The sequence below is a fragment of the Quercus lobata genome, chromosome 7, assembly GCF_001633185.2.
Source record: "Quercus lobata isolate SW786 chromosome 7, ValleyOak3.0 Primary Assembly, whole genome shotgun sequence".
Classification (NCBI taxonomy): domain Eukaryota; kingdom Viridiplantae; phylum Streptophyta; class Magnoliopsida; order Fagales; family Fagaceae; genus Quercus; species Quercus lobata.
The window spans coordinates 736,390-759,649 of NC_044910.1; the positions used below are offsets into that span (position 1 = coordinate 736,390).

Sequence of the window (23,260 nt, forward strand, 5' to 3'; positions counted from 1 at the left end):
TGCAATAAACACCGCGTAGCTTTCTTCTTTGTCTACTGCCAAACGACATTCCTGGCATCTCCCTTGTATGATTGCTGCTTCCTTGTCCATATCCGGCCAGTAATACCCCATGCGTTGCATTCTTCTGTATAGACTGACTTTTTCTGCAACTCCACATGCCTGGGCGTGTAATTCTTCTAGTTTCGCTTTTCCTTCCTTCTCGGTAATACATCTGGACAGTATTCCTCCTGGCAGTCTCTTATACAATTCTCCTTCTATTTGAGTGTAATCCATTAGTTCTTTGATGTTCCCTCTGGGACTTGCCTCTTTCATCCTTTCTTTGATTTCGTCCCTCCAGTCCCACTGTTTGGATTCCCCGGGGTACATCCCTTGAAGGATCCTCACAATAGAATGTTCCTGCCTTCCTATTTTTTATCAGCGTATCCCTCCCATTAAATGGTATTTGGGATCCCAGGGTGGCGAGAGCATCTGCAAACTTGTTCTCACTTCTTTGAGTGTATTCTACGCTGAAGGTTTGAAATTCCATCTCCAGCCTTTGTGCCCAAGTCCTGTAGGCTGCTAGGCTTTGTTCTCGTAGTGCAAAGTCACCTTTCACTTGGGAGACTACAAGATTAGAATCTCCCAGCACCCTCATATGTTTCACTCCTATGCTGAGTGCTACAGTTAACCCAGTTAAGTATGCCTCATATTCAGCTGCGTTATTAGAGCATGAGAAACCAAGCTTGAAGGACAGGGGCATGATATCCCCATTTTCGCAGCTTAGTACAATTCCTACCCCATTTGAAGTTGCTGTAGCTGATCCGTCAAACCTCATGGTCCATTTCTTCCCTGGGATCTCCATTACTGCTACCTCACCAGGGATTTCTTCACTCAGCGGGCCTTCTTCCTTTCCTGGGAATTGAGCTAGCAAATCTGCTATGGCTTGGCTCTTAACAGCTTTGGGAGTTCTTATACCTATATCATATTGTGAGAGCAACACTAGCCATTGTGCTATCCTTCCTGTGAGAAGGGGCTGGTGAAGGAGTGCCTTTATGGGGTGGGACTTGGTTACTAGGAGGATTTGGTGAGCTGAGAAGTACCTCTTCAACCTCTGGGATGCATAAATGATCACTAGGCAGGCTTTCTCTATTCTGGGGTACCTGGTCTCGGTATCCTTGAGTGTTCTGCTTACATAATATATGGGCTGCTCATTTCCTTGGTCATCTTCTTGTGCCAGCAAAGCTCCTATTGCCTGAGAGTTTGATGCTAAGTATAACAACAGAGGTCGCCCACGTACTGGTGCCTGGAGGGTGGGCAGATGATTCATAATGCCCTGAATTCTTTGAAAAGCTTCCTGCTGCTCTGCTCCCCAGGTAAATTCATTTCCTTTTTTCAATAGTTTGGATAGGCCCGCTGTGGCTGAGGCTAAACCAGGCACAAACCTCCTGATATAGGAGACCCTTCCTAGGAAGCTTTTGAGTTCCCTGACAGTAGTTGGTCTTCTCATCGTGGCGATAGCTGTGGCCTTGGCTGGGTCCACGTTTATGCCTTTGTGATGTACCAGGAACCCAAGAAACTTTCCAGCAGACACTCCAAAGGCGCACTTCATGGGGTTCATACGTAACTTGTATTTTCTGCATCTTTCAAAGACTTGCTCAAGTACTTGGAAATGTCCTGTTCTGGTTTTGGACTTGACCACAATATCGTCTACATAATCTTCCATCTCCTCATGCATCATGTCATGGAAAATGGCTGTCATGGTGCGTTGATACGTAGCCCCCGCATTTTTGAGGCCAAAGGGCATTACAGTGTAGTAAAAATTCCCAATCGGAGTTCTGAATGCCGTCTTCTCTGCATCTTTGGCCGCCATGCGGATTTGATTATATCCACTGTACCCATCCATGAACGAGAACATTGAATTTCCTGCAGCTGAATCTACAAGGAGGTCGATATTGGGCAAGGGGAACTCATCTTTAGGACATGCCTTGTTCAGGTTGCGAAAGTCTACACAGCAACGGATTTGACCATTTTTCTTCTTCATAGGTACAATGTTGGAAAGCCATTTTGGGTGCTGGATGGGTTTGATAAAACCAGCTGTTAGTAATTTCTTGACCTCTTGGACTATTTGAGCTTCTACCTCAGTGTGGAAGACCCTAGCTGGTTGGACTACTGGCCTCATCCCTGGGTCCACATTAAGAGAATGGACTACCAACTCCGGGTCTAGACCTGGCATCTCATCATAGGTCCATGCAAACACATCTCTGTATTTTTGAAGCAAGGTTATCAATTGTTCTTTTTCTTGAGCCACCAATTGACTGCTAATGAAAACAGGTTTTCGGGATCCTGGTTCTGTTCCCAGGTCTACTTCTTTTAATTCTTCCTCAGGCTGAATCTGGGCCTCCTTAACTGGTTCTTCAGGGATTTCTTCTTGGGCCATCATGCAGCTTGGTGGTCCGGGACCTTCCTGCACAATGCATTCGGGTCCCGCGCACCTTCACAAACGATAAATTAGCCTTCCCCCAGGTTCCCGCACCACCACACATTCTCAGGATCCTGAAGAGCTGGGCTCCCTCTTTTGTCTTTTTCTCTCTAGAAGGTTTCTCAGGTCACGGGTGCCCCTTCCTCCTTCTTCTTCTTCTAAGACAGGTGCCCCCGGGGTCCCTGGGGCGGGGTTCTCGTCATCTGGCTCCAACTCATCATAAAACATTGTTTCTGCAAAGTTCACTTCTCCCTGGCTGAAAGGATTATGATTGGCAGGGATCTTTATGGGCCTCCCATTCAGTCTCCCTTTAATGCATTGATGGAACGTAGATGGAATGAGGCGATGTTTATGAAGCCACGGGCGTCCCAGCAACACGTGATAAGAAACTTCAGCATTAATCACATGAAATCTGGTCAGAGCTACTATCGGCCCCACCCTTAAGGCTAGCTGCACGTATCCTTCTGTTGACTCTACTGATCCTCCAAATCCTGTTATCTCCATGGGAGCCCCCAGGATCCTTCTGTCAGCTAAGCCAACAGCTTCCAGGGTACTTAAGGCTATGAGGTTGAGTGATGCCCCCGTATCCACCAGTGCCCTTCTGACTTGAACACCGTTTATGGTGGCCATTAAATAAAGGGGTCTACGGTGGTCTGGGTGCTTAATCTCCATGTCTTCATCAGTGAAGGTTATTGCATTGGTTGTTTCCAGGAAAGCTCGACTAGCATGTGACTCAGCTGTAAAGCATTCCATCCCTGAATCTGCTGCTATGCTCATGAGAGACTCTGTAGCCACCCTCCTTGCTTCTGGTCCGAATCCTAATTGATTGAATAGTGACCTGAACTTGGGATTCTTCTGGAGGGTCCTGACTGTGCTCGGGTGGAAGGATCCTTCAGATTCTCCTGCTTCTGCCGGGTTCCCGTGTATTATTACTGCTACCACCCCTTTTCCTTTGTGGTTAGGCAAGGGGTTCCTCTGTACTTCTGGCTCCTTCTGAGTGAGCTCCAGGGTTCCTTCTCTCAATTTTTTGTGGAAGAGTCTGCGAAGGGTCCAGCAATCCTTGGTGGAGTGCTTGACATAATTATGGATTCTGCAAAATAAAGGGTTCTTCCTTTCTTCTTCTGTTGGTGGCCTGGACACAGTGAATGGTCTGATAACCCCATCTCCAATCCACTTGTCTAGGACATGGCTTAATTCCTCAGCTGTACACGAGATCACTGGTGGTTCCTCAAACACCTTCCCATCTGGTCTCTTCCTTTTCTCTCCTGCTGATGCTGTCAAAGCTTGGGATGCGGGCAGCCTTTTTGTTCTCATGGTTTGCGCCGTCCTTCTAGTTCTCTGTAGCAGGTCAGCAAATTGTGTGATACATAAATTTTCAAGGTTGAGCCTGTAATCAAAAAGCATGTTGGCTACACAGGTCTCCACGAGCTCCTTTTCTTCATGGTCCCCATAGCAATCTAGGGACACATCTTCGAATCTTTTAATGAATTGAACAGGATCTTCTCCAGGTCTCTGCCTCACCATTTGCAGGTTCTGGAAAGTGATTTTGTCTTCACCGGGGTAATATTTGGCGCAGAATTTTTCCATCATTTCATCCCAGGTCTTGATGGACCCTGGTCTCAGTGTGGTGTACCAAGTGTATGCCCTATCCACTAAGGATTTGGCGAATTCCCTTAGACATAATTCTCTGTCCCCTGCATAGGGGCCCATAGTGTGGACAAACCTACTCACATGTTCTACGGCACTTCCATTCCTTCCATCGAAAGGATGGAACTTTAGGGGTTCGTACCCCTTAGGGTATGGTTTGCCAAGAAGTTCTGGGGGGAACGGGGGATCCCGAGAGAATTGCTTGGGGATCCCTGAGAGTTTTTCCCTTTCTTGCTCCAGGAGGGCATTGACGTCTGCTAGTGTCAAGTACTGAGGGTTGGCCCTTGCTCCCACTGCTGACCCTCCTTCTGGCTGCGTCCCTTCTTGGTTACCAGTAGGGGGAATGTTGTCTCTGACTTCCTGTGTCCTGCCTTCTTTGAGAAGACGAACTTCTTGCTCCAGATCCTTTAACATTGCTGTCATTCTGGCCATTAGGTCTGGTTCCTGTCTTGCGTGTCTTTGTCCTGACACCACTTCCTGTTCTACCAAGGGTATCCCACCTCCCTGCCTGGAGACTTCCTCGTTTTCTCCTACAGGCTCAGAGGCCGTAGGTGGCACATTAGTTCCCCTGCTGCTTCTTTGTCTTGGAGGCATTCTCTGTGAAGGGTTGCTTCTTCCTTCTTCTTTGCCCAGTCCCCAGTGGAGTCGCCAAAATGTGAGAGTGCCTTTTTCAGGATACTCAAGCCCAAGGATCCTGGGCCTGAATGAAAAGGAAGGATTTGGTTGACCGGGCCTTGATTCACCGCAGCTAACGAGCTGTTTAAGAATCAAGTGAATGCAGAGAATACTCCTGACAATATACAGAAAGACAACAAACAAGGATATCGAGGAGTACCAAAATTAACAACGTAAGCTCAGAAGGAAACAAAGCAGGATTAGCAAAATGATAAAACAAAGAAATAGTGCTATGGGGATCCTGGGAATTATGTAGCAGTATTTCATTAACAAAGTATCTGTTTGATTACAGAAAGCTCACTAGGACGTGATACAAGGTCCAATCAAGCTCAAAAGTTGCAGTCTTGAATGGCTATTTCAGCCTTCAAAACTTGCAAAGTTTGATTCCTGTTGAATCCGAGTATGTGCAGTAGTGGCTTTTACAGGATATCGGGAAAACAGTATTTTTGTTTTTCCCTTAGTATTTTCTTTCTGGGTGGATTTTTCTAATGGTTCTTCCTAGAGAATTTCTTCTTTTTTTTGTGCTTCTTTTCTATTTTTCTCGCTGCCTTCTTCATAACCCGTCCCCTCCTTTTATAATGGAGTTTTTCTGGGTATCCCGGGTTCCTCTGTTTTGCTCTTTTGCAAACAGAGCATGTTCTGTCCCTGTTACCTTGGTAAGTCCCTTTGCCGTTTTCTCTCATTCTTTCCTTCTCTTGGTTCTGATTCCTTCGAAAGCTTCTGGTCGGCCATCCTCTTTGGGACGTGCTGAGGTATGCCCTTCTCGGTATCCTCATTTCTGGCGTATTCCTCTTTTCCGTTTTGGGTGGAATCTTGTTCTGCCATTTTTGAAAGTCCTTCGTTGCTATTCTTTCTTCCCTGTCCTGGTTCCCCGAGGCCCTTTTGCTGTCTGTGTCATGAGAGGTCGTTTTGCGCTTCTTGTTTTTTTCTTCTTTTCCTGTCTTCTTTCTACCGATCTGTCTCAGTCTTCCTTTTTATTTGTGCTTGAAGGGTTTTGGGGATCCTTGCTTCTTTATATTTTTGCCGTGGTCTCTTTTGGGATGCTGTTTCCTTTTCTGGGCTTCAGGATCCTCTGGCTTTCCTTTTATCTCCCCATGGGTCATCCGTTCCTGTTACTTTTGGGCTTAGCCTGGTTTTTTTTTCTTTTGGGCTTTGACTTGCTCTTCCATTTCTTTTGGGCTTGACTTGCTCTTCCATTTCTTTTGGGCTTATTTTATTGTAACCCTTTTTTGGACCTCAACAAACTGCAAGTAGTTGATACAAGAAAAAATTCACAATTGAATCAAATTTACTGAATGATTAAAATTCAAGAGAGGAGATCAAAACTAGTGACCAATGTATTGGTCTCTGCTTGTATAATGTAGGCATAGCTAATCAAAATGAGATATCATTATAAAAGATTGGCATTATTCAATTAGACTGTTTGGAAATAGTGGCTGATGGACATTGCTCGCCTTCACCTATGCATTTAAATCTCTCAATATTAACCATATTATCTTAATATTAACCCAGTTATGCTTTTTTAACTGACCTTGACTCTTGGTTTCAAAAAAAAAAAAAAAAAAAACTGACCTTGACTCTTGGGAAGTTGAATTCTAATTCTTAGAAGTTAGATCCAAATTTTAATACGATTTCAAAAACAATTCCATTAGCATAATTGGTCATCGCGTATAATCCCTTCAAACATGTTTCCGATTTTTTTAGGATTGCAGTTTTGTTCTTCACTTTTATTGTAGACAACATCTGAGGGAATTTCAACACCACCAAAATTTATTATTGAACATTATAATAGTGAAGATTAAAACAATACTCATCAAAAAAGTGTTTTGATTTCTGAAAACTCCATTGGCACAAGTAAGATTTGAAAAATGACACGATTATTCTCCAACTTGAGAACCAATGGTCTATGATCTTCCATCTTTGCTTTTTTTTTTCCAATCTTTTCCATTCCAATTATTGGCATGTCAATTGCATTTTTCCTATCTTTTCCATTTCAATTATTGGCATGTCAAAATCCAAATAACAATCTATGCAATGCCAGTTAAACCCCACATTTTCCAAGTAATTAAGCATTCTTATTACACATGGTCCTTACAAAAATGAATAATAAAAATTATAAAATATGAATATATGAAGAAATGCATGCACACACCAATCCATGGATCTCTCAGCTTTTTAAACAAAAATGTAGTCACAGAAGTATACACATCACCTGTTTATTGATTTACATCTCTTAATTTGAATTAAGATGAAATAGATGTTTATTTTTATACAACACTTAATGGCTTAATGCAAATTACAATAACAAAATTTTATTTATTTACATCTATTGATCCAAATTGCAATGAAGAATTTTTACAATTTAAGGAACATACAACTTTGTATTGAGTACTGTTTAACTTTCTATTTAATGTGACTTGTGTTGAACTCCTGAAATGATAGCTGCAATTATATAATAAACTTAAGGTGAGAATAATACTAGGAAAAATGTCTCTACAAAAGAAAAAATAAATAAATGAAAACTAATTATGTGATTATGGTTTTTGGGTGTCAATACCTTGGAGGGGAAAAAGAATGGAGAAATAAAGATCTATATGGTCCCTTTGGTTTTGGAAATTCAATTTCATCCAAAATGATATGTTCGTCTCAATAAACAAAAGGAGATTTGGCTTTAGAAGTAGAAACTAAGCACATGCATTTAGGATTAGATAAGTGTCATTGTTAAGACCCATAAGATAAGAGTAGAAAAAGAAGATGAAGATTTTACCTCATCATTTTCTTCATGTGAACTTCCCCCATCATCTTCTTCTCGTAAATCTACGCTCATGTCATCATCCATTTCTGATGCACTTTCACTGTCACTGTCCTCATCGAGATCAATCTCTGATATATGAGCAATCTTGGACCAATCTTCTTGTATGCGTTCTCTAGTTAAAAATTGACAATCTCTAATTATTAATTCTCTTAAAGTAGTGAGACCTTGCATACCCTCTGGGAGAGATGACAACTTAGGACAATCAATAATTATAAGTGTCTGAAGTGATTTCAAACTCGGAAACCAATCTGGCAAGGCCATGAAATTGTAACATTCTTCAATCTCTAGGTGTTGTAAAGTGTTGGCAGATCCTTGGAGCCATTGGGGAAAAACTGCAAACTTATGTGAAGTGACAATCTTCAATTTTTGGAGGCTCAACTTGATATCTTGACTGTCTTCTTCTATCAAATTAAGCTCTTCGCAATTGTCAATTATCAGGGTCTCTAGGGCAGTTAGGTGTTTGATATTGAGTGACAAAGAGGTCAATTTTGGACAAGCCTTAACAACCAATGTTCGAAGGTTGGAGAGGCACCCGTCCATCCCTTCAAACAAGCATCTTAGACTTGGACATCGAACAACAATAAAGGTACGAAGAGACTTCAAGCAACCTACAACATTCTCTGACAAGTATGTATGCTTTGTTGTTACTACCAAAACCTTAAGGTTGATCATGTTCCTTATATCTTTGGGCAATCGTTCAAGATTGATGCAACCATCAAGTAGTAAAGTTTGCAAATTGTAAAGCTTGCAAATGGAATTAGGAAGTTGCTTGAGATTCCAATTACAAGATAGGCTAAGATATCTCAAATGCTTTAGAGCGCCAATAGAACTTGACAACACCTCAAAAGATGATACACTCAAATCAAGTACACGCAAGTACTTAAATCTTGAGATGCATGCTTCAACTAAGGACAATGGTAATTCAATTTGGAAAAAAATAGTTTGCACTCTACTAAGCTTTTGTAAGGGCGTCACAAATTCCAGGCCATTGTCTACAAATGACAGATGACGAACTTTTTCATCAATGACTGACTTCTTGGTAACGGTTAGACACTCACCTTGTGCAACTGAGAGTGAAAGATCATGCATAAGATCATGCATTACAAATGAACAGCAATACAAGTCTTCATTAACATCTTGAAAGAAAGATCTTGACAACAACTCCTTAATATACAAGTCACCAATATCTTCAAGCTCTTTATTTTCATGTGATTGAAGAGCTCCATGTGCCATCCAAAATTGAATCAATTCAATGCTAAAGAATTCATAATCCTTGGGAAAAAGAGAACAATAGGCAAAGCATTGCTTCAAATGAAGTGGCAACTGATTGTAACTGAGCCTCAATGCGGGTAAGATGTCACCCTCATTCTGTTCTAAATGCCATATCTCATTATCTCTAATGAATTTCCACTCACATTCATCAAGTTTTGAATAGAGTAGGCCGGCTAAAGTCTTTACAGCCAATGGAACCCCTTTACATTTTTCAACAATTTCTTTTCCAATTTCTAAGAGGTTTGGATATTGTTTTTCTTCTCCTTCTTGAAATGCCAATGTCACAAACAAAGACAAACAATCCTCTTGTGATAGGCCATCTAAATTGTACGTGGGAGTAGTGCCCATAATGGTAGCAACTGAGTCATTCCTTGTTGTCACTATGATTTTACTTCCATTACAACCTCCAAGTAACAAATCTTCCAATTCAATCCATTTATTACGATTTTCATTCCAAATATCATCCAAGACAAGTAGAAATTTCTTATATTTTAAAAGTTCTCTTAAGCTAGCTTGCCATTGATCAATACCCAAGTTTTCATCAGTTGTAACTTTTGCTGATTTAAGGATTTCTTTTATCAACCTTGTAACATTAAAATCCTCGGACACACACACCCACATCCTCAATTGAAAATGGCTAACTACCCGTTCATCATTGTACACGAACCTGGCAAGTGTGGTCTTCCCTACACCTCCAATCCCAACTATAGGAAGTACATTGACATTTCTACCAGCATTTTCAAATGGGTCCATAAAAAGATATATGATCTCTTCCTTGTCATCATCCCTACCGATGACATTCCGAGGATTAACAAAGGAGTGGGTCATGTCCCTCCTCTGGTGCATATTTATGATCTTCCTATCCTCGAGTCGTTCGGCTAGGTTGAATTTATCCTTAAGGGCTGCAATATCATCAACCCTCTTCCTAATATCCTTGATTTTATGCGCCAATTCAAAACGGAATACAAGTGGATTAGAAGTAGAAAAGAAATGACACACCTTTTTGCTAGTGCTCCCGTATCTCCTCATGACTTCCTTTTGCAGGACTCGGTAGTGAAATTCATCCAGCACATTCTCGGCATCATTAAGAACGTCTTTGAGCTCCCCTACCCAAATCGTCAGCCTATGGTCGCTTACTTGCTTCTCCTCAGCATCTAAGAGTACGGCTTTAATGGTGGCCACAGTGAGCTCAAGCTTCTTCAGATCACTTCGAACGCCCCATGCTGAGCTGATCTCTTGGAAAGTACGGGATCCAAGTTGCTCCAGGACCTTCACTGCGATGCCATATGCAAGTTTAGCCATGTCTGGTTGGTTCGTTGATTAGAGAAAACTGAGAATGGTAAAGTGCTACTGAGAGTGCTAAAGAGTAAAGACTGAAGTAGCTTAGCTTGCTTGGGAAGAATGGTAAAGTGAAAAGTGATAGCCTTGTCGGGAATGGACTTTTAGTTTTGGAGCTTGGGCTAGAATACTTTACTACTTTTGTTCAAACAATTTTGCTGCCAGCTTTTTTGTTTTCAAATTCCATAGCAAGAATCAAATTTTATAAAAATCTCATAATATTTATACAACAAACTTGTTTTGAGATGTGATAGGCTTAAGTGTAATTTTATTTTATTTTGACTTGGGATAAACTATTGAAAATATTGTTAAATTTTGTTGAGTTCGTAGAATAACTCTATATCTTTTAGAAAAAAAATCTAAGAAACATAACCAAATTTCAAAACAATTTAGCAAAAGTTTTTTTTTTTTTTTTTTTTTTTGAGATGTCATGGTAGGATGGATATAATCTTTTTAAAAAAAAAAAAAAATTAATTTGGGCTCACACTTCAATTTAGTATGAAAATATTACGAGATTTTGTTGTGACCATATAAAATCTCTTTCAAAAAAATACTCTTTTTTTATTAAAAAAAAATGGTTAATAGACAAATGGTAATCATTTTATTAACTTACTCCTATTTTATTTGAAAATTCAATATTCTTTAAATTAAAGATGGCAATGGCCAAGAATCTTATTGTTCAATCAAAATCTTCTAATATCATTAATGGAGACATTTAGAATTTAAATCACCTCAACTATCAAATTATATATGTATATGTATATATATTAAAGAGGGTAGTTTTGAAAAAATTATATATTTTTATATAAAAGACATTATAAAATGATATTTCTCTTTAAAAAATAATTTCTAAACATGACTATCAATGTGACTATGTGAGACTACTAAAGTTATTGAGTGATTGAAATAGAGAAGAAAAAAAAGCAAAACTATGAATTTCACATAATTCATTCTAATAGCTTACATCCATTATGAAAATTCTTGTACAATTAAATCTTTGTTATATAATTTAATACTTTATAATGAATTCAATGTAGAGTTTATATAGTAAAGAACCGACTAACCTTGGGACTAATTTGCTTAATCTACTTGTACTTGGGCCTACAACAAGGTTAGGCTTTCGGCCATAATATCTTTAACATCAAGGGATTAGGGAACAACTTTATTTAGTTTTTTATTGAAATTTTTTTATTGAAAATATGAAAAAAAGTGAAGTTTTAAAAAATTGTATATAAAGATGAAAAAATAAAAAACTAAAAAATGGCTTATAAGCTAGTACCAAATATACACTGATCGAGGTCTTTAGCAACACAAGCCACGTGCATACTGCTTAGCAGTAAATTAATTGCTCTTGTAATAATCCTTCATTTAATCTAAATCCAAAGAAGTTTGTTTGAAGAGGCTCGTCACGGTTTTTATTATAGGTAGTACATCCCATTGCTGTTTAGTGCAAAAACAATAATCAGGTCCTATTGAAGATGCAGTGTGCGTATGTATGCGTGTGGCACCGTCCCTCAGGCATGTTCATCTCTGCACTTGCTGCATTGAGTGCAAAACCGATGAATCCTGTGAATACATCAACAAAATACTTTTTACCTGAGCAGCTCTAGGGGCAGTTTGATCTGCTTAACATGAACCTATTTAAGATGTCAAAGAAAGACACCATCCTCGTTCATAGCAACAAACCATAGAAGACGCATATCCTGCAGTTAAAGAGATCTACAATTTTGTTGTAGAAATGACCATGCAGAAACATTTAACTTGGTGGGAAAGCCATAAAAGAATCTGCTAAGGTTCTTCGAAGTAATTTGGCACTGCATTTTTAAGGTGGGTTCCCTCTATATTCCCCAAAAATTTGGGACTTAAGCTTCTTTGTTGTTGTTGTTGATCCTCTTTGCATTGCATTTTCTAAGAAATTTCAATTTTTTGACATAAACTCCTTACATGCAGTAAAAACAATGTTATGATGGCACTAAAAAAATAGACATGATCCTACATTTGATTATCAATCTCAAAATAGCCGTCACCTTATTTCAGGAAACTTACTAGCATGAGTCGAGTGAAAAGGAGAGAATGAATCAGGACCTGAAAAGCAGCCACTTTAAAATTTAAATCCTACCAAAGGGCACAACAGACCACCCTAGCGGTCAGACATTTAAAAAAGGATTACTGCTTCACTGATTAAATTAACAAAACTGCTATAACCGGAGTGAGCAAATTCCAACCAGAAGCTGAGAAGAACAGATTATTATTATAGCTCCACGGGTAGAATGAGATTATAAGAGCATTCCCATCAGCTGTTCTATAAAAAATGCCATTTTAACACATCAAAAGCCTACTTTACTATTTTACCACATCATTTTACAACATCTAATTTATCAGATGTTCTATTCTTCAATCTCATACATTAAAATAATATATCCAACACATTAAAATATCATTAAAAAAAAACTTCAACCGGTAATATAATGCACAGCCCCCCACCACCACTGCCCATAGTAACCGGCCACCACCACCACCACTGCCCCTAGTAGCCGGCCACCACCCACCGCCATAACCCACCAATATCAACCCATTAAAACCCACGAAACTCAACCCACATCCACCAAAAAAAAACAAAAAAAAAAATCCCAGGCGATCTGAGATGGGCGGTGCTGCTTGGTGGACGCCAATTTGCCCATCCGAACCCACCCACCGCCGATCTGTTCATTCGAACCCACCCATCGCCCAACCCAACCATCAAACCACAGTAAAAAAAAAAAAAAAAAAACCCACGCGATCTGATCTGAAAGTGTGAGATGGGCGGTGCTGCGTGGTGGACGCCGATCTGCCTATCCGAACCCACCCACCGCCGATCTTTCCATTCGAACCCACCCATCGCCCAACCCAACCATCAAACCACAGCCAAAAAAAAAAAAAAAAAAAACCACAGCTAGAGAGAGATCGGCGTGGAATTGATGCATCGACGTTGGCGTTGGCGTTGGCGTTGGCGTCGACGTCGGCGTCGACGTCGATGTCGGCGACGGCATGGAAGGGAACTGATGGTGGGGAAGAAAATATGAGGGGATGAGAATGAGAGAACCGATCGGTGTTTGACAAAAAAATAGGAAGAAACTGACTGAGGAATGAGAGAGAAAAAATAAAATATTCATTAAAATTATAACACATATGTCCGTACGCTCTCAAATATGAGAGCGTACTATTCACGTGTTCCAAATTTTTTAGGATTTAGAACACCTCATGAGAGATGTTTTTTGGTGTTTGGTGTGCCAAATGCCAAATATTTGGCATTTGGCACACCTGATGAGAGTGCTCTAACTGGTCCAAATTTGGTAAAGCTTGACCTGATCAACCTAAATCCAACCTGAAATTAAGTATGCTGGCTTCAGGTTGAACTTCTTCTTTTTTATTGAATAAAAGATCCTATTGCAAACAAAGGAAAAGACAACAAAGAAAAAACAAGAAAACACCCCATTCAAACTCAACCACACCTAGGCTATTCTTCCTTACTAATAACATTAACAAAAAGGGAATGACCCAGCCCATCAACAAAATAGCTAGGACAAGAGTTTGATAGAGACCACTTTGCCAAGACATGAGCAGCCTCATATGCAATTCCTATACACCCACATAAACTCCAGCTTGTCAAAGCTTACTGAAAGCAATTTGACTTCATCAACAAAGTTAGCAATTCTCCAATGCACTGATATTGAGCTGTTGGTCACTGCTTGAACACAATTCTTTGTATCACCCTCAATTATCACCTTCTTAAAAATACATTTGGCTTGCTAGCTGCACCGCCCATACATATGAGTGCTCCATCCCAACAGCTGCATCACAATTCATCTTTAACTGATCTTCGGCTGGTTTTTGCCATATTGATAATCTTGCGCTTGTGGGCGAGACTGTTCTGGTTTTTATACAGCTGCAATGTTCATTGAAAACTTTGACCAAACTTCTGATAAGATCTTCAACTTCAACATAAAACACTCTTCCTTCGTGAACAACTTAGTCCCTACATTTCCAAATCATCTCTAAGTTTCAACAGTTTAAAACCGTTGAAATAAGTATTTTCTTTTTTTTAATTTGGATAAACTAGAACTCAATACAAATTTACCATCTCATTTAATACAATAATATGTAAGGGCAAGGATTTGTTGCAAACTAAGTTGTAGCAACTCTTGCAAAAATGCACACATGTCAATGCCTCGATAGACACCTGTCCAGGCTTTTTTTTTTTTTTTTCCCCCATGTCAAGATTGGATTTTTCACCAAATTTGGTCTATTTGAAGCATTGACACACATGCATTTTACAGGAGTTGCTGTAACTTAGTTTGCAGCAAATCCTTGCCCAATATGTAATCCCTGTTAGTTTATGTGGCCTACAAAAATAAGAGAATGGGCAAGCTGCATACAATGCAGACCATATATGTAGACAGACAATACACAAGGAAAATCAGAAAAATATTATTTCTAGAGGGCAGGGGGAAGAAGAAAGAAAAAGGCCGATGAGTCTTTAAAAAGTACAGAAAATATAGTTCCTTCAAGCGCCAATGAGAACTATGGGTAAAAATAAAAACTCAACAGTAGCAAAGACAAAAATTGGCCTCTGGTTTTTAGTTATATGCATGATGACTGCTTATGGTATCCAGCTAGCATAATACAAAAGCAACCTTAATGAGATTGAAGAAGAGCCAAAACTGATTTCCTATCAGGCAGGCTAGGAAGAGCTCCCTTCACTTGAACACAAAGAGAAGCAGCTGCAGCTGTTTAAAAAAAAAAGCAGAGAATTATGATAAGCAATGTTCTAAGGAAATATTTATTGATAAATAGGGAATAATGTTGCAAGTATACCAGAAAATTTTAAGCTTTCATTTCTGGACTTGCCCTCCACAAGAGCCACAACAAATGCTGCAGTAAATGTATCTCTAGCCCCAGTTGTATCAAGGACCTTTGGGGCTGATATGAGAGGTTGTTTAATTGGCTATTCACCTTCCACACATAAGGCAGACCCTTTGGCCCCGAGTTTCACAAGGACTTGCTTAACACCCTGAAAGAATACATTTTTAATAGAAGTCTGATACCATTTAGCAAAAAAAAAAATATGATGGCACCAATAGCAGATGCAAATGTAGTGCACAGTTATCTGACGCTTGTCCAAATTCATTCTATTATTGATCCTCTTGAATCTACCAATATCTAAGCACAGTTGAATCATTTTGCTTAATATTTATGAAGAAAGAAGAAAACCCAAAAAGGGTCCAGGTATATCAAAGATATTTTAAGATAGATGGTACATTTCACTAGACAGGAAGAAATCCAAACATGTTATGAAAGAAGAAAATAAACAAACATATGTAAAGTCTCATGCACTACGAAAAGATTCTGTACTCAATTCCTTAGAATGGCTGGAGCACCTCCTAGGGGCACATTTGCACTTGGAAATTCAATGGCCCAAAATATGCTTCAATAATCAGATCATATCTGCTAAAAAATAAGGCTATCCAAGAAGAGGAGATTCACCACAACTGAGTAACAAAAATGGTATGGGACTATATGAATAGACCTGTTCCCAACATTCAAAAAGTATCTAATTGATGGCTGCTCATCCTCCACTGATCTCCATTGATGTTATGAATGTATTCTTGTGTGTGGTTACTGTGATCATGTGTGCGAAATAAATGTAAATACCAAAATGGATCCATCAAATTTCTAAAGGATGTCCAAATATGCTGTATTTTTTTTTTCTACTTTATTTATTTAAATGAATTTATTGCTGTAAAAATTGTATTTATATTGGATAAGGCACAAAGCCTTTAGTGATGATGATCATTTTTGATGTACAAAAACTCACCTTTTTATGGCATTTCACCACAGCTTAAGTAATCTGTTCAAAGCTTTTAGTTGCCATTCCTGTTAAATGACCAAGTTCACTTTCATTTGGGCTTAAAATATCAATAAAATTTAATAATTCTTGTGGGAACAGTGCATCCATTCCCCCAGCATCCAAGATGACAGGAACACGAGTACTTATTGCAGCCTAAATACAGGAGCTACTATAGGGTGCTGCAAGCAAGCGTTGAGGTTACTTCCCTGTTTCCTTGAATGTGTGTATGAAAGTCTCTTTCCCCTCCTAGAGTTTCTTTTTATGTTGGGAGGTCACCCTAGGCAAAATTTTGATGACAGACAACCTGCAGAGGAGGGGTTTCCTTTTGGCAGCTTGGTCTCGTCTTTGTCGATCTGATGGGGAATCTGTTAATCATTTGCTGCTGCATTGTCCTTTTGTACATGATCTATGGGCATTCATAATTTGTCTAGTTGGGACCAACTGGGTTATGCCAAATTCTGTTGATGCCATGCTGAAATCTTGGGATGGAGTAAGGGGAGTTCGAAGATATGTAAAAGTTTGGAGGGCAGAGCCAGCATGTCTTATATGGTGTATTTGGAGGGAGTATAATCAATGCACGTTTAAGGGAAAGGAGCTTTCTCTGCCTAATATTAAGTTTCTCTTCTTGAAGACTCTTCGAAGGGGCTTCACAGTCTCTTTGATTACTTATCCAAAAAGTAAATAAAAATTATATTGTACTCTTCTATAAGAGTCTAGAAATCCCAGTGGCGGGGGTGTCACTAATGAGTTGTCCCCACCAACTGTCATTTTTTTCTTTTCGAAAATTCAATAGTTACAACAAGGGAGGTGAGATTTGAACCTTGAATGTTTAGAAAACACCAAGAGGTGCCAACCAGTTGAACTACAAAGCTCTTGGCATCCCCACCAACTGTCATTGTCAAGAATATTATCTATTTCTTGCAACTAACTCTCCTATATATGAGGAATATATTGGCTCAGGATTGTATCAGATTTTCAGCTCCTCCCAAAAGATGGATGAAATATCATACAAATGTTTTTGAATTCTCTTCTCAAATATTCTTCACAAATTCAAACAGCAGCAGCAACCAGTGCATGTGTTCCAAACTGCTGCATAGAGCATTTTACAAGACTTAGGGCCTGTTTGGATTGAGGGGGGAGGGAGGGGGAGTGGAAGGGAGTAGAGTAGTGTTGGCTGAATATAGGCTAATTTTGGGCCAACTCTACTCTACTCCCCCTCCCTCCCCTCAATCCAAACGGACCATTATGTAAACCTCCAATGGTTTTGAAGGACCCTTGAGAGTGCCTTCTGTTCTTGCCCTCATTGATGTAGACTTGTCAAGTAATACTGATTGTACACTTCTGTTCTTGCCTCTGCCTGACACTCATACATGTTTACTTTGTTTACCCTCTTTGTTACCATCATCATAAGGGTTGAATCACAGGGTGAATGCACCTGTCTAGATCCATCTGCAGTGATTAGGCTAATCTTTCTTAGGTAACCAGAAACTTTCCTAAAGCTGCCTGATTTTATTGAAGTTAAGGTTACATGCCAACAGGACAGGTATCGGGGTCACTAACGTCTAAACCAAACCAAGCTGCCACATTAAGCTAACACCAACCCTTCATTTCCTGCTTTCGGACTAGTGCCTCCCGTTCTAATTATGCGACACAACCCAATCCAAACCAGTCTAGACCATGCCTAGCCAAAACAGAACTTAACCAAACACTAGCACTAACTTATACTAGTTTGACAAAAGCCTATAGACATTTACTTTATTGGTAAGTTACAGATGGACCCATTGAGCTTTCAACCCATAATCGAGACATTTACAATCAAAAAACTTGGGTAATCATAGGCTTCAAATTGATTCGTCAACAGAGGATGCCTTTCAAGGAAAAATTCATGATGATGCATTTTACCACCCATCTATCTCTTAGATGAGTAAGGCATGAATGATACCAAAGGCCTAAGGATAAACTTAAGGATTAGGATTAAAATCCCCTGTTGGACCCTGGTGGAATGGCATTAAAAAATATAAATGTGCAAATGAGACACTTGAAGGATTTTTTTTTTAATAAGTGACACTTGAAGGAAAATTGTTTAAACCTAGCTAATAACCACCAAAAAGCTGGGAAATTTACATTAGAAAATTCATTTAGAAAAAGATCCACAGAAAACCCTCTCTAATGCAGTTCTTCAAATAGAACCATCCAATTGAGAACACATTAACTAAAACTACACCCAATGGTGGAGGCTGCTTTACAAGGAGCTGAGAGAATTAGGGAATCCCTTTTCTCCCAAAAAAAGGCAGAAGAAGAAAAAAGGAAAATGTCCAACCAACTTGCACCCAAAACTTATGATAAACATTCTCACAATTGAACGCATGAAACTCCTGAGTCCTGTCTGGATTTAATGACTTGACTTTGTACAAACCCTAGAAACTTATACAAAACAAATAATTGATTTTAGAAATGGATGTCAAGTTGCATTAAGTGCAGTCCATCTCCACACTCACCCCACTCATTAGTCATCACATTGGAATTCAACTATTAAACTACCTTTATGTGTCAACCTAAATAATACATCAAGTAGAAATAGAAAATTCATTAAAGAAAATGTCAATGTGCAGTAGTAAACAGGATAACAAAGAATTAATATAGAGCGCGAGCATGCAAAAAATAAATGCATAATCTAAACTAGCAATTTTCAGTTAGTCACATGTAAAGTAATATAAAACAAGAACCATGATAAGTCAAACACAAGTGGAGTTAGATAAATGCAAGAACAGGCAAAAGTTATACATACATCATCCTGCGCCTCTCAAAGTTCACACAAACGTTCTTCCTCCATCCATTTTTTCTGCTCTTCAAGTTTCTTTTTGTAAGCACTCGTCACAAATTTGTCCTTGTCTGCATAGAGGTGGTCATCTTGGCTTCTCTCGCAATTTTTCTCTCAAACACTACTTCACAGTATTTCTCTCGCTCTTTTGTTTTTTCTTTCAATAGCTGAATATATCTTGGCTGTAATAGAAACAAGCATGTTTTAATTATAAACACTATTTAACCAAATCTATGGAAAGACAAACAAAATTAAAAATAAATGCTCCAATTTTCATCATATAAAAGTATAAGAACTTGGGAAAGAAAAATCAAGAATGCAACATGCCCATAACTTACGGGCTATTTTTCTAACATAATTTGACATCCATATATAGCACTTCCATTCCATTGAATATGATGGCTTTCTCTACTACTAAAGTTAATTCATTAACATGTAAATGATAAGAGCTTATCTAAAATCATACTCTCTATTACTTCCTTAATTGAAATGTCCTTTTTCCATTCATTCAACTTGGTTCAACTCACTCTTTCTCACTAATGCACTAATCGCTCTTCTCTAAACATGACCAAACCATATCAATCAACTCTCTCTCATCTTTTTATCAATATGGGCTACCCTTTTATGTGAATTTTCGCATTTCAAATCCTATCTTTCCATCTATTTCCCATTTATCCATCTTTAACATTCTCATTTCAGATACACCCATTTTACAAATATGTTACTTCTTAACAACCCAACATTCAGCACCATAAGAGCAAAGCTGGTTGTATAGCAGTCCTATGAACTTTTTCCTTAACTAGAGTTTTAGAATCACTCTATTACCTTTAAACTATCTTAACATGCTCATTTCAGCTACACCCATTTTACGAATATGTTACTTCTTAACAACCCAACATTCGGTACCATAAGAGCATAGCTGGTTGTATAGCAGTCTTATAAAAATTTCCCTTTCAAACTTAAAGTTCTAGAATCATTCTATAACATTTAAACATAGAGAAATTGATATCAACACTACAGAAAATCACTTCTATATTTATTTATGCAGTAAGTATAAATTATATTCTGGGCAAATTTTCAATAAAAATCAAACGGTATTTTCATTACCATTCTGTCTTGACGATCTTGAACTCGAGGTTGAATGGCTTTCTGTTTCATGTCATCGTAAACTCCGTCATAATAAAAAACAGTGGGGTCTTCTTCGAGGGCTTTCTTCTGCTGTTCCCCAATGTCCTTGAGAGACTTGTTCTTGCTAGCTTGCCGAGAAATATCACTCTCCACATCATCGTCGTCGTCGTCGTTAAACCCGAAGGCAGGTGGGCGAGGCTGCTTTGATGACTGCTGCTGCTGCTTCTTCTTCTGCTGTGATGGCAGCCTAAGGTTCAACCCATACCCTATCTTGCTCATTGCAATTTTCTGAGGATGTAAAATCTCAGGTATTTGGGATTCGAATAAAGGAATTGGGGGGTTTTCAAAAAAGAAGGTGAGAGAGAATTCAAAGCCCTATTTTTCAATTTCCTTTTTTTCCCCCACCAATCATTTCGGGCGGTTTTTGGAAAAAAATAATAATAATAATACGTTTTCATTTTTTTTTTTTTAAGTTTTCTATATCTTTAAATCAAATTGTAAAACTTTCATTAAAAAAAAGAAAGACTTGTAAAAAAATTTTTTTTTGTTTATTTATGAGAGATATGAGATTCAAAATTCTTGTTTATCCTTAAAATTAATTAGTGTTTTAATTTGATCATAAAAAAATTATTATTATAGAATGAAAATTATATCATAAACTAAAATTTTATGGCTTCAAATACAAAATTGTTATGGGCTACAAGCAAAAAAAAAAAAAAAAAAAGGGTAAGCTTCACTTTGACATATATTTGCCAATTACAATACTAACATTCATTTGTATGTTAACAGCTATTATAGCGTTGCATAATTTAAAGATATATCAAATTTGTCATTACATGTCTCTAGGGTGACAATATGCTCATTATAAGTGGATTTTTAATTTAGAACCCAAATATTAATATTCACTATGCTAGTTAAACCTCGTTCATTTTTTCAAAAATAAAAAGTCAATTATACCCCACATTTTCCCAGTAACTAGATGATTTTTATTTCTTTTTAAGAAGTAACTAGATGATCGCCCATGCATGATGCATAGTATTGCATCAAAATAATTTGAAGGACATCTCCTTTGCAACTAATATTGTTGTGATCACAATGAATAAGGTGAAGAGTCTAGCAAGAGAGTTTAACAATAGAAAAATACCAAATGACCAAAACCAAATACAATTATCTAGAACTTAAACATGAAGAGGGGATAAAATAATCAATTATAATATATTACACATATAATATACGGGGCCTAAAGTGAATTGTCACGAATTTACCTTTAAAATGTCACAAATTCCTTATAATTTATAATATGAAAACAAAAAGAAATCATATGAATGACGGAGTATCTCTAAAGACCACTATAATGCCATTTAAAAAACGCTATACATTGTAAATTCCATAATTTGAAGTGCCTGAACGGATCTCAAACTCGGCAACCAAACTAGCAAGGCCATGAAATTGTAACATTCTCAACCTCTAGGTGCTGTAAAGTGTTGGCAAATCCTTTGGAGTCATTGGGGCAAAACCGCCAACTTTTGTGAAGTGACAATCTCAATTTTCGGAGGCTTAATTTGAGATTTTGATTGTCTTCTTCTGTCAAACTAAGCTCTTCGCAATTATCAATTATCAAGGTATCTAGGGTGGTTAGCAATTATAAAGATCAGAGGAATTGGAAAACAACAAAATTAAACTGAGCGTAGTGCAGATGCCCGATTAAGGATTGTGATGGAGCAATCTGGCCTGTTTCTTTATCAGACAAGTTTGTTTGTGCAGCAACTTGGGAGCAACTAATAAGAAGCAAAAAGATTCTGCTTGTCTATTATGCAGAAAAAACATCGAAAGACATGGATCACTTGCACTTTTATTGCTCATTCACTAAGGAAATTTGGAAGCCTATCAGTATCATGGGCTTATGCTTCGTGTCTGATGTCCCTAACAGTTGGTAACTTGGTATATGCTGATCTGTTGGGGAATAATAAGAAATCTAAGAGGGAAAGTTTTAGAGAAACATTTTGTAAAATGAAATGGATATATATGGCTTCAAAGAAACAGTAGGATTCATATTGAGGAAATGAAAACAAAGCAAATGGTTAAAAGAGATTTTCAATGCTAGAATGGCTGCTTCTAGCAAAATATGTAATTCCATTCAAGTAAAATGAAGAATTGTTGAAAGGGTGAATGACAATAATTTATGGTTGGGATAGATGAGCAAACAACAAAAGCATGTTCTTGGGTGGTTGAGATGAAGTCACCATAAGCAAAAAGATGTATTTGATTTAGAAGAAGTAAATAAGAGAAACCTTATAAGGAACTCTATAGAGAATACATAAATCGAGGAAGAGTAAATTCACATGTTTTGCACTATCATTGAGTAAGAATGTGTCGCTTGAAGTGGATGTTTTGATTTCAATGAGAAGATTTGAAAAAGAATAAATGGGATTAGTGGCTCTGGTCTCCATGTGACCTGTGAATATCTTGTTTTAATTTATCTCTTTTTTTTTTGGTTAAGAGGAATAATAATAACAACAAAACTAAAGCTCAAATAGAGCAACAGAACAGAGCTTGTTCAAATACAAGCCATTGAAATCAAAATCTAACAAAAAGGAAATGTCCACAGGAGGACTTTCAAAAACAATAAACTCATCTTCTTGAAGGCCTCCCATCCTGGCTAAAGCATCCGCACAACGGTTTGCTTCCCGGAAAATATGCTTGAAACAAATTTGAGGGATTTGCTGGATCAAGTGTCTACAATCATCCAAGAGAGTGGAAGCAAAGATATTAGAATACTTCGCGTTTGCAACAACATCCACAATAGACTTTGCATCCAGCTCCACCTTTACTACTAATATGCTGCGATTAACACATAGATTAAGACCGTCTCTAAGAGCCCAGAGTTCAGCAAGAAAACTTGTTGTAATTCCTATTTTGCAAGCAAACCCAGCTACCCATCCACCCTCTTCATTGCGAATTAAACCCCCTCCCCCTGCCAATCCTGGATTTCCAAGGGAAGAGCCATCCGTGTTTAACTTCAACCAACCTGCTTCAGGCTTAGACCATCGGATAGGCCTAATAATTTTAACAATGGGCTCCTTGGCTGGCGCAGCATAGAAGTTGTACTCAAAAGCCCTTTGAACTATTTCCTTTGCCAAATGGGGGTTCGGCCCAAGACTCCTGAAGACCATGTGATTCCTGTGCTTCCAGATTAACAAAACAGCAAAAAGAAATTGA

General features: G+C 38.3%; 1 protein-coding gene and 1 pseudogene across 1 annotated transcript; both read right to left on the reverse strand.

Annotated features, from left to right (window-relative positions):
- Positions 1-7,484: 7,484 nt before the first annotated feature.
- Positions 7,485-10,169, reverse strand: LOC115953175 (putative disease resistance protein RGA4). The gene has a single exon (XM_031070709.1). The coding sequence runs from the start codon at positions 10,167-10,169 to the stop codon at positions 7,485-7,487; it is 2,685 nt and encodes an 894-aa protein (XP_030926569.1).
- A 4,710-nt stretch (positions 10,170-14,879) lies between these two features.
- LOC115953176 lies at positions 14,880-20,446 on the reverse strand (annotated as a pseudogene).
- Positions 20,447-23,260: the final 2,814 nt, after the last annotated feature.

Coding starts and splice junctions, on each gene's coding strand:
- LOC115953175 (XM_031070709.1), bottom strand. CDS start 10,169: ATGGCTAAACTTGCATATGGCATCGCAGTGAAGGTCCTGGAGCAACTT.